Source organism: Trichophyton verrucosum, assembly GCF_000151505.1.
Source record: "Trichophyton verrucosum HKI 0517 chromosome Unknown contig00329_1.f1.exp, whole genome shotgun sequence".
NCBI classification, from domain to species: domain Eukaryota; kingdom Fungi; phylum Ascomycota; class Eurotiomycetes; order Onygenales; family Arthrodermataceae; genus Trichophyton; species Trichophyton verrucosum.
This window is the reverse complement of record NW_003315424.1, coordinates 20,433-30,983: the sequence shown is the minus strand read 5'-3', so window position 1 is coordinate 30,983 and position 10,551 is coordinate 20,433. Positions and strand designations below refer to the sequence as shown.

The 10,551-nt window shown below is 51.5% G+C and overlaps 8 protein-coding genes across 8 annotated transcripts; 2 read left to right on the top strand and 6 right to left on the bottom strand.

Moving 5' to 3' along the window:
- Positions 1-42: 42 nt before the first annotated feature.
- Positions 43-825, bottom strand: TRV_04181 (uncharacterized protein; the record flags this gene model as incomplete). Its single annotated transcript, XM_003021677.1, has 2 exons — positions 43-604; positions 680-825. Coding segments are annotated over 2 exons (708 nt in total), but the record flags the coding sequence as incomplete, so codon positions are not given.
- A 74-nt stretch (positions 826-899) lies between these two features.
- Positions 900-1,326, bottom strand: TRV_04180 (uncharacterized protein; the record flags this gene model as incomplete). Its single annotated transcript, XM_003021676.1, has 2 exons — positions 900-1,180; positions 1,248-1,326. The coding sequence occupies 2 exons, from the start codon at positions 1,324-1,326 to the stop codon at positions 900-902; spliced, it is 360 nt and encodes a 119-aa protein (XP_003021722.1).
- A 272-nt stretch (positions 1,327-1,598) lies between these two features.
- Positions 1,599-2,462, top strand: TRV_04179 (uncharacterized protein; the record flags this gene model as incomplete). The annotated part of the gene is made up of 2 exons (XM_003021675.1): positions 1,599-1,779; positions 1,828-2,462. 2 exons carry the CDS (start codon positions 1,599-1,601, stop codon positions 2,460-2,462), a joined length of 816 nt encoding a protein of 271 aa, XP_003021721.1.
- A 76-nt stretch (positions 2,463-2,538) lies between these two features.
- On the bottom strand, positions 2,539-2,682 carry TRV_04178 (uncharacterized protein; the record flags this gene model as incomplete). Its single annotated transcript, XM_003021674.1, has 1 exon — positions 2,539-2,682. One exon carries the CDS (start codon positions 2,680-2,682, stop codon positions 2,539-2,541), a length of 144 nt encoding a protein of 47 aa, XP_003021720.1.
- A 1,608-nt stretch (positions 2,683-4,290) lies between these two features.
- On the top strand, positions 4,291-5,307 carry TRV_04177 (uncharacterized protein; the record flags this gene model as incomplete). Its single annotated transcript, XM_003021673.1, has 1 exon — positions 4,291-5,307. The coding sequence occupies one exon, from the start codon at positions 4,291-4,293 to the stop codon at positions 5,305-5,307; it is 1,017 nt and encodes a 338-aa protein (XP_003021719.1).
- Positions 5,308-6,174: 867 nt separating this feature from the next.
- On the bottom strand, positions 6,175-7,296 carry TRV_04176 (G-patch domain protein, putative; the record flags this gene model as incomplete). Its single annotated transcript, XM_003021672.1, has 2 exons — positions 6,175-7,089; positions 7,156-7,296. The coding sequence occupies 2 exons, from the start codon at positions 7,294-7,296 to the stop codon at positions 6,175-6,177; spliced, it is 1,056 nt and encodes a 351-aa protein (XP_003021718.1).
- Positions 7,297-7,874: 578 nt separating this feature from the next.
- On the bottom strand, positions 7,875-8,927 carry TRV_04175 (1-aminocyclopropane-1-carboxylate deaminase, putative; the record flags this gene model as incomplete). The annotated part of the gene is made up of 1 exon (XM_003021671.1): positions 7,875-8,927. The coding sequence occupies one exon, from the start codon at positions 8,925-8,927 to the stop codon at positions 7,875-7,877; it is 1,053 nt and encodes a 350-aa protein (XP_003021717.1).
- Positions 8,928-9,467: 540 nt separating this feature from the next.
- Positions 9,468-10,259, bottom strand: TRV_04174 (uncharacterized protein; the record flags this gene model as incomplete). Its single annotated transcript, XM_003021670.1, has 1 exon — positions 9,468-10,259. The coding sequence occupies one exon, from the start codon at positions 10,257-10,259 to the stop codon at positions 9,468-9,470; it is 792 nt and encodes a 263-aa protein (XP_003021716.1).
- Between the last annotated feature and the right edge of the window lie 292 nt (positions 10,260-10,551).

The window sequence follows — 10,551 nt, the reverse complement described above, 5'->3', positions numbered from 1 at the left end:
AAATAAAATAGAATAAGAGGTAACGCACCAGAGTAGTCGAACTCGCCGGCCTGGCCGATGCTGAGCCCTCCGCTGCCGATGACGAGGACTTTCTTGACGTCGACGAGCTTGGAGGAGCTGGCGGTGGAAAAGGCCGACTTTGCCTGCAGCTGGTGAGCTCTGAGGGCGTATCCATTGAGCGGCAGAGCCGGAGCCTGGGCCTGAGCCTGAGCCTGGAGCGGGAGTCTCCCCAGGCTGATGCTGCTCTTGGAGAGGGCGTGCCTGGCCGAGCAGCGAGCAGCCAGGGCGGGCGGCGGGAAGGTCGACTTGAAGCGTATGGAGGTCGCCGTCACGAAGCTGGTGATGCTGGCGAAGCTGTCGCTGGTGGTGGAGCGCTGCCGCAGCAGGGATGAGAGCAGGGGCTGGCCGCGGAGGGACATCTTGCTGTAGACTGTAAAGTAGTCGAAGTAGAGAGGAATTGACGAGGTTGAGAAGAAGTTGAAGCTGGGAAGAAGTTGAAGTCGAGCTGAGATGTTGAGATGTTGAGAAAAGCCTGTGAGATGAGTCAAAGACGGTGTAACTGAGGACTTTTTTCTCTGGCCCGGATGCCAACAGAACTAACCAGCTAGCTAGTTAGTTAGTGAGAGTGCGGGAGCTCCAGCGAGGCTAAGTCTTGGTCTTGGTCTAGAGTCTTAGCGACATCGGAGGAGACTGGAGTAGATGTAGAGAGTTGTAGTTATAGAGTGAGATGTGCTTAAGAGAGTGAGATGAAGTCGAGATGTCGTTAAAAGGCGGAGTTGGAGATGTTTCTTTTCTCTTCTTCTCTTCTTCTTCTTCTACAGACATCGACGTCGACAGGACAAGTTCTTTACTCTAACAAGTATTAATTAGTAGGTCAGTCTCTCGCTAGTTAATCGTCTTTACTCTGGCTGACTCGATGTAGAATGACAAGTGACGGACAAGGATGTCTCGCTATAGACCGGGGCCTCCCTGCAGTGGATTTGAAGTCTGGGGTAGAGACGAGAGATGAAGACGAAAGGATAATAATAAGAAGAAGAGAGAAAAGAAGAAGAGAAGAAGAGAATAAGAGAAGAAGGCTTCTGGCTGGTCTTTGGTGCTGCTCCTGCTGGTCGACGGCAGCGAAGTGATGGAAGCAGGAGTAACAGAGCATCTTCTCTTCTCTTCTTCGTTTCTTCTACTGCTAGTCACGCCCTACGGCCTGCAGAGACATGGATGGAGAGACATAGACAGAGACATGGATGAGATACTTGGATGCTTGATGCTTGGTGCTTGGTGCAATACCAGCTTGTGGACGGTCAAAGCATGGGAGAAGACAAGCCTTGCCATGGCCGTTGACTGGCAGTAGTCTCTTCTCTTCTACTCTTCTACTCTTCTTCTACTGGATATGCTTTGAGGTTACAGTGAAAAGAGAACCAGTTGAATACGAGCTGAAGGAAGATGGTCACCGAGGATAAAAGGTGAAGAGGATGGAGATAATACGACAGACCGTTGAAAGGCCGGCGGTAGACGAGGTGAAGCCGGCAGTTAAGAAGTGAAGACGATGCTCAGAGTCTTCTTATCTTGTTCTCTTCTTCTCTTCTTCTCTATAGATAATCGAGATGAAGGTTGTCCTGTGGCTGCTGCTGGCCGGGTTCTGTCTCTGCCAGGGCTTGACCGTCGACTGGGATAGAGGCCAGCTGGTGGTCAGAGGACTCGATGGAAGGATCATTAAAGATGGAGACGGAGATGATAAAGACTCTCTCTGGCTGGTCTCTTCTTCCTTTGAGTCTCTTCTCTGGCGTGAGTCTCTCCCTTCACTATTCTGATACTGGATACTAACAAGACCAGAATCATCACCATCACCATCAACTTCGACTTCAACACCACTTACCATCACCCTGCCGTCTCTGCTCCTGCGCCTCCACAGACCTTCTCACCTCTTCACCCTCGAGCTCCGGCGTGATGGCTCTCCGCTGCTCCTCTCCGCGCCCTTCTCCATCCCCCCGGCCAGACTAACCCAACGCTCTCCATCACCCGCATCGCCATCGACATCGCCATCGCCATCAATTGAACCGGCACCGGGTTTCCACAAGGACGAACATCCCAACCCGGGTGCCAGCCAGGGCCTGGCATGGGGTGTCACCATCGCCAGTCTCGCGGCCTCGGGTCTCGCAGCGTGGCTCTGCATCTACCGGCTGAGGAAGAGGAGACGACTTGCGGGAGGGCCTAGAGATTCAGCTGGGCACAGCATCAACGGCGACGAAGAGGATGAAGCAGGTCAAGCTGATGAACATGTCAATGGACATGTCAATGAAGAACATGGACAAGGACAAGGACATGGACATGGAACCGAGATGGAGGTTCTTCAGGATAGAGAAAAGGAGGAGAAGACAGAGACGACGGAAGAGACAGGAAAGACAGCGAAGAAAAGCGAGGGTACAGGTCAACTCGACAGCGCGATGATGGCCCGGCTGGGGGTGTAGAAGCCGACATATAGACAGGCAGTCTTATTCTCAATTCAATCAATTTCAATGATGACAATAAGATGGTAGAAATAATTCATGCATCCACGCCGGATACCGCGCTTGCAGGAGAAGACTCGTATCCCTCGACCTGTCTGTCCCGTCCATGCATGCATGCACCGCCGACGTGGTCCATCCTGACTCTATCGTCTTTTTGCTTCTTCTTCTTCCTCTTCTTCATCGTCGTCGTCGTCGTCCTCGTCTCCTTTTTTTTTTTTTTAACCCCTGATCGCACCTGGACAGGCAGACTCCTTCATTGGCCTGTCATCCACTTTTCCCCCATAGTTGACGTTTTGATCCTGACCATCAGTCACCACTTTCACTCCTTGCCAACCATCTAGTTAGTGTTATTATTATTTATTTCATGCAGTGGACAGTGATCGATCGAGCATCTCAGCCAGTCGGTAAATAATAACTTCGACCAGCGCGTTTCACCTTGACCGTCTCTCGCGCATCTCGCTGGCCTTCGCCGTCCGCAGAAGAAGAAGAAGAAGAAGAAGAAGAGAGAAACCCCCTGAAACGAAACCAAACTCGCAGCTCCAGCAAGTTAGCTCAATCGATCAGTCCGATTGACCCAGATTGACTTTTCAGTTAGTTCGTTTAGTGGCCTTTTTTTTTGCTTCTTCTTCCTCTTCGTTGCTTCTTTTGCTGCTTTTCTTTTCATCTGGATCTGACAGTCGAGATAGCGTTACGAGCGGACGGTACGAGCATCGCCAGCCAGGAACCGAATGATAGCTACTGGGAAATAACTAGTTAACTGGCTGGCAGGCGTACAATGGCATTGAAATCGAGATAGAGATACGGGACAATGGCATTGAGTTGGCATAAGTTAGTTTGACGGCAGACCGGTCAAGCCACGCAGCGATGACGAGACAAGAGTGGCATCCATCCTGTACTCCAGGCCAACCACGGACTAAGTCTGTGGCTGCACTCCCTGCTAGCCTCCCCTTGCTGGCTTGGTTGCCCTCTTCCTGGCTCTTCACGGCTGTGGCAAGGGAGTCGGAAGTTAGGAAGAAGCATCCAGGAGCGCGGTGGATCCTGGCGGCTGGCAGAGAGCGCCCTTCATGTCCGTCATGATACTGGATACTCCTCCTCCTCCTCCTCCTTAATCCATCCCTATTATATGCCCAAAACCAGGGGGGAAAGGGAGAGTCTCTCTGGAGTCCCCGAGAATGAGCCCTGAGATCTCGTCTCCGGCACTGGATGCAGCTCCATCCGGGACTCCGCAGGCAAAAGCCTCGATGGCGCAGATGAACCTCTCCTCTGGCCTCGACGGAATACTAACTCTTGACTTCTAACTAACTATACTCTATCCTTTCCCTCGTTCCGCATTCACCGCTAGCCAGTCATCTTCTTCTTTTCTTTTTTTTTTTTCGTCCTTTTTTTTTTTTTTTTTAATCTTTGGGTAGCAACCTGGATGGATGTGCGTGAACCATGGCTGCTGGCCCATGCTATATATCTGCGTCTCTGCCCTGTTCCCGACCTGGCTCCTGGACCCCCTTTCTTGTTTGCATTATATTGCATCTACTTATACTTATTACTATTTACCTCCTCGCACAGTTTAATTTGCTGATCCCAATAACTAGCAGGACGGCGTGGAACATCTGGGCATCGCACAGCAGGCAGTCAGTCAGTACACCAGTCCTACTCTATACACTCTGGACTCGCCCATACTGCTGCCGTCTTTTACTTCTGCCCTTCAATCCTACCAGAGGAGGCGGAAATTTACTTCTCCCAGCTGCATACCACAAGAGATCAAAGACACAACAATTACAAATACAGAGATTAGATGGCCTCCGAAGTGTCTGTCCTGACGGTGCAGCTGCCGGCTGAGGCTGCCTCCAAGCAACTTGATACCCGCCAGTTCACCAAACTGCGCTTCCCACAGCATCATCACCAGCAGCATCACCCGCAGCATCACCCTCAATTGCGCCCTGGAGACCGAAGAAACGACCTCCTGCGGCCCTCAGATAGGAGTCCTCGCAGCCACAGTCCAAGAGGAGACCGGCGCCATCACCATGATCCCTCTGCGCCCATGACCAGAGTGCGCAGCCGCGAGAACCTCAGCAGCCTGCCTACTCCCCCCGGCACGCCCACGCAGCGCTACTACCGCCCGCGGCTCCAGCACGTCCAGCCCTCAAAGCCATCTCCTCCCGCCAGTGTCCCGGCTGCGCTCCCTACTCCCCCCAGACCCATAAGCTACTCCTCCGCGGGCTCCTCGCAGTACTCGGACCAGAACGCCAGCCCGCGCGAGCCCTCCTCGACATCCAGCTCGCCTCTCTCGCGCACCCCCGTCTCGGCCTCAGAGCTCGAACACCCGCCCTGCTTCACCAACAGCAGTACCGCTGTCCGGCCGAAAAGCAATTGCTCGACCTCCAACCAGTCCACTTCGTCCTCTACTGCTTCTGCCTCTGCGCCCAAGAAAGTAGAATACCATACGCCGCCACTTACAAACTCGCATTTCTCATGCTACCATTTCCACAAGACCTTTGCGCGCTCAAGTAATGTTCTGTACCCGCTCACCTGCATGACCTGTCTCAAGGCAGACCAGGAAGTGCGTTGGCGATGCACCTTCTGCTGTCTGCGCATTTGCACCGACTGTCTCGGCGGTATCAAGAGGTGCAAGGACAGATCGCTCATCGAGTTCATGGAGAAGCTGGTCATGGATCTCGAGGCTGCCGGCACTACCACCGAAAAAGGAGAGACCTCAGCTGATACAGTCGATACTGAACCAGGGCCTGGTCCTGGTCCTGGTCCTGAAGTTGATGACACTGCTCCCGAACCTGCAAGAGAGGTCCAGGCCTAAATCCGTTCGCATATTTCTACCATGTTGATATTTTTCGGTTTAACTCGCCTACCTTTTTTATCTTCTGGACATACGATACCATGCCTTTCTTATGTTTCATCTTAACTCACCATTCGTGATACTCTTCTTCTTCATTTTTCTCTTACTTGATGGAATTTCATGCTGCAGGGGGGGGCTTGTTCGTTTATTCGCTACTTTTTACTTACATGATGGTGTGATCTTCTTCATTTTCTTCATTTTCTTTCTTTCTTCTCTTCAATTCCCCCTTAATGACCATTTGCATATATACTTCTCACATATCACTAGGATACAGTCTAGTCTACTCTACTTAGCCTATCTAATTCTCCCTTCATTTTCACTTCTCTCGCTGCCTAGTTAGTCCGGATGCCGCTCTTGTGACACGGTGGAGCCCAGGGATATGCCTAGCAATGCTTGTCCACTCAGTAACTTATCTATTTAGCTCTCGTTCGGCCGGATGGGTTCCAGATCTTCTTGAGAGCAAGTTAAGGCAAGTTTATAGCCGAGTGTTGCATGGCACTGTTGCATCCAGCAAGTTCTAGCTATCTAGCATTGGATGTTGATATTGACATTGCTGATGTTGAATAATATTGATATGAATACGCCATATGGACGTGCTATGGCCGCCGATGTGTCTCACGACATTACCTACATGCATGATAGCATGGCAGTGGATAATAGGACAGGCCCACGGCATCCTTGCATGCATACAATATATGGATTCTTCGGTGGAGTTGCTCTATTTATACTATTCTCCCTCCTTCGGGGGAAATTCCGCCAGTAGGGATACTTGCAGCTTGCAGCATCCATAACTCCCCTATCTTATCATCATTATTGTTGGGCCTGAGCTCAATCGTGGTCTTCCTCCGTCAGCCCCGGACAGCCCTCCATGCCCGTCGACTCATACCGGAACTTGCACCAGAAGCAATAGTTATACTCCTCGCGCAGATACGCCACAGCCCGGCTCAGCCGCTCCTGTACGCTCAGCGCTTCAAAGGCAGCCAGCTCCTCGTCCTCCTCGTCCTCGTCAGCTTCCACTTCCACCACCTCGCCTTCAGCCGTGCGACCCAGTGCCAGTCTATCGTCTGCCTCCAGCTCGTCGTCCGCCAGGGACGGCAGCTTCGGGTCTTTTTCCGAGTATATCTGCGAACAGTCCCGTGCAGACAACGACTCATACCGTCGACGAGCTGCCTGTTTCTCTCGTAGTGCTGCCTCTCGCTCCCGTACCAGTCCGCGGTAAAGGACATTCACCCGAGCCTTGGGCCGGCTTTTCTCTTTCTCTTCAACTTTATCCCCCGAAGCCGGCCCGCTGCCGCCATCTGTATCTGTATCTGTATCTGTATCTTCCTCCAGCCGCTCAATCACCCTCTGCGCAGCCTGGAACTGGCCTTCCTGCCTCTTCTCCTCCCTCTCGGCCCTCACACGTTCCACAAAGTCACTCTCAACCGCCTTATCACGTCTGGCCTCTCCCTCAAACTCCTCACGCAGTTTCCGCTTCTTTTCCGAGTCCAGTCCTATTCCACCACGATTCTCCTTCACCGATACCCACAGGGGTTCTCGCAGCCGTTGATCCGGCTCGTCACTTTCAGACCCGCCTGGATTCTGCCTGCCAAGAGCGCTGCCGGGTTTGTAGCCCAGTTTGGCCATCATCTTGAAGCCCTTGTTGGACGCATCGAGCGTGCTCTTTGCAAGCGCGGCCTCGCGCCGTGCAGCTTCTGCGGCAGCCAGTTCGGCCTTTGATGGGACTCGCGCTCTCTCTTCTGCCTTTTTACTCATCAACACCAAACAAGTTAGCATCCCAGTAGGTTACTATTGGCATTTGTTCCTTACCTCTCGCAGCTTCCGGAGCTTCTTCTGCGCAAAGGTCTCCCTTTTCGTCTGGGGCTCCTCCACGAAGGACATCGACATGTAGTCGTCGTCTTCCTCGTCCTCGCCATCGTCCCGTCGCCGCTTCGCTGAGAGTTTGTCCATCCTTGGTCACGGACGACGAGCAACCCCACGCATCTCGGTCTTGTTCTCCCTTGTAGGATACTCGCTGCAAAACAGGGAATCAACACAGTCAAGAAAAAATATACAGAGCGTAACCAAATGAATAGTCAAAATATACAGCGCGTAGAAAAGCTCGAAGGCAAAGCAGAATCCACCGTAAGAAAAAAGAAAAAGCTCTTATCTTTTATCGATAAGGCAATGCTTATGTAATACCTTTAGTGTCGTGAAAATAAGGTTGGAGCCTCATTCAGTCACGTGAGTAGTCTAAATTTAAGCTTAGATAAGCGAGTTAAAGGGGTTGATAGGGGGTCATTCAGTCATTTAGGGGTAAAAAGCTGAACTTCTACTGTAGTTTATGCATTTGAAGATCTATTCTGACAGGATAGATACTTTTCTTGATATGTGTGAAGATATCAATGATTAGCTGTTCTCAATCGAGGTCGATATCTTGCAGGCATGATGGAGAATTGAAGGACCATCAGAAGTTGGCAAGAAACCTAGGTCTATAGAGAAGACATGATATACCGTGTTTCGCTGCATTTAACTTGCACAAGACCGATTTACTCGACATGGCCCAGCTGCGAGTACGCATTGAGAGCCAGCTGGCCGCCGAGATGGGCATACAGGATATTCCCAGTCTTGATCTCGCCATTTCTCACATACCCCAGCAAACCAGCAAGGCTCTTCCCTTCATACACCGGGTCAGTAATGAATGCATCCATCTTTGCCCCATACTCAATCGCCTCCCACGTCTGCTTGTCGGGGACCCCGTACGTCCCAGCATGGTACCTCTCATCGAGCACTACATCTGCCTCCGTGATGTCATCCGCCTTTAACCCGATCTTCTCAGCAGTGCCCCTGGCAATTCGCAGCACCTGGGCCCGAGTCTTCTCCGGAGTCGCAGATCCGTCAATCCCAATGATCTTCTTCCTGGGCTCATCGGGATAAAGCTTCTCGATCAACTTGAAGCCCGCCACGATGCCGGCCATCGTAGACCCCGTCACTGCACACACAAATATATAGTCGAACGTCACGCCCTGTTCTTGCTCTTGCTCGCGTACCTCGAACGCCCAGCGAGCGAAACCTAGCCCTCCGAGCGGATGATCCGATGCACCCGCGGGTATGTAGTAGGGTTTCTGGCCCTTGGCTTCATATTCCTTCGTCAAGGCCTTCAGGGTATCCTTGTGCTCGATGCCAAATGAGGTCATCTTCTCGATCCGCACGTCTGCACCCATCAGGTAGGAAAGCTGGATGTTGCCGACCTTCTCGTAGCCCGGGTCAGCCCATTCGACCCATTTCTCCTGTACTAGACCGCACTTGAGGCCCATCCGGGCGGCAACGGCAGCAACTTGGCGGGTATGGTTGCTTTGGATGCCGCCGATGCTGACGAGGGTGTCGCATCCTTGGCCTACAGCGTCGGCAGCCAGGTACTCTAGTTTGCGAGTCTTGTTGCCGCCGTATGCCAGGCCGGAACTGACATCGTCTCGTTTCGCATATATCTTGACCTGGCCACCGAGATCTGCGGTCATCCGCGGCAGAAGGTGGATGGGCGATGGGCCCAGGAGAAACTCCTGGCGCGGGATCGCGGCAAAGGTCTCGGGTAATTTGACCATATTATTAGTAGCTACTTCTAGGGGGATGGCAAATAACATATACAGCAACTTGCAGATTAGTGTATAGAATGCTGTCCTTGACTGATTCGAGCCACGGCAGCTTATATACGAACTGTTTGGTGACTTGGTCGGCTAGCTAGTTAACTAACCACTTGTCCCCCGCATGCATGCTTCAGCTGGCCGACACTTTTGTAACGCCCAGAAGTCCTTACCTCGGCCTTGGAATGCTAAGTTTAATGCATGGCAGCACCGGCTACGTAGCTTGCCCATTGGATGTTATATTTAGAAGTGGTGCAACCAGAAGAACACGTTATGATTTAAGTCGTGAACGTATCTTTGTTGAAAGAAGATTGGACGTCCTGGATAGTTGATATAACCCTGACATCGACTCTAACGCTGGCAGCTTCTCTATCTATGTACAAAAAGCACATTGAAGCTTTATAAAACAGGGAGACAAGCAATGACATGCTTTCTATTATTAAAAAACGTTTGATCGTGTATTATAAAGTGTAAATCGTCCGCGATCTTCCTGGGGGAGTTCTAGTTCAACTTAACAGGCTTGTTGAATGCTGCTTGCATCTTACTGTTTGTGACGTCACCAAGGGCAGTCCCATTCAAGGATGCGCGTCGCTTCTTGATTGTCAGACAGTTGATGTCCAGGAACGCCGTAATACGGCCAATAACGTATAAAGCCCAGTGCATGTATGCAGCAAAGGCGAAGGCGAGGTACCCCCACAGATACCAGAGTTCCACCGTAGCCCCGACAGCTGGTAGCCCGATCGCAGGGAGGTTGACGAGGACTGCATCGCCAATAAGGGGGGTAATCAGGACAGTCCAGTAAGGGAATGGCTGTCTTGTAAGATGGGCGAGGATGATCTTGGTGGTCATACGCCCAAAGACGAAGCATAGGGTAACTGCGAATAGCACGAGATGGTTATCCTTTAGAATAAAGGAATACGGGGAATAGACCCAGGATATAGCCGATATAGTTGAGATGATGATAGAAGTCCATTCTAGGAAAATGGGCAACACCGGCAACCCGTTGCGTCTTCGTGCCTGGACCACGTTATAGACACACTCAGGCAAGTGTGCGGTGAAGAAAGAGGTGAGAAGGACAAAGACCCAGATGTCAAGGAAGGTGACGTTTCCGATCAAGTCTGCGTATCCAATACCGTCGGCCAGAGGACGAGAGTAGATCTCTGGTCCGTAATAGCCTGCTGCAATGATGATCGCAGTGGCAATGATCAGTCCTTCGGTAGGCCATTGAAGTAGCCCAGGTAGAGAGTGTGGGTATGATAAGTCTCCCAAGTCGAGAAGAACATGGGTAGACATGGGATCAGCATGGTGAAGGCCCCGATTTTGGTCGGCCCTTGACCCATGGCTGCAACTTCAAGTAAACTTGCCAATGTGCAGTTTAAAGAGTCAATCCCATGGCTATTTCACGTTCACGATACATTAGCTTTCCACTTTCCAAGTTACCAGCATGGTAGCAGGAGATAATGTTTCTCATAACCTTACTCAAACAATTCTCCAAGAGGACTTGACGTGCCGGTGCGTCGAGCCTGTTTACCATCAACGTTATCCATGGTAGAATACCTAGTCGACTCGTCAGTAATACATTAGC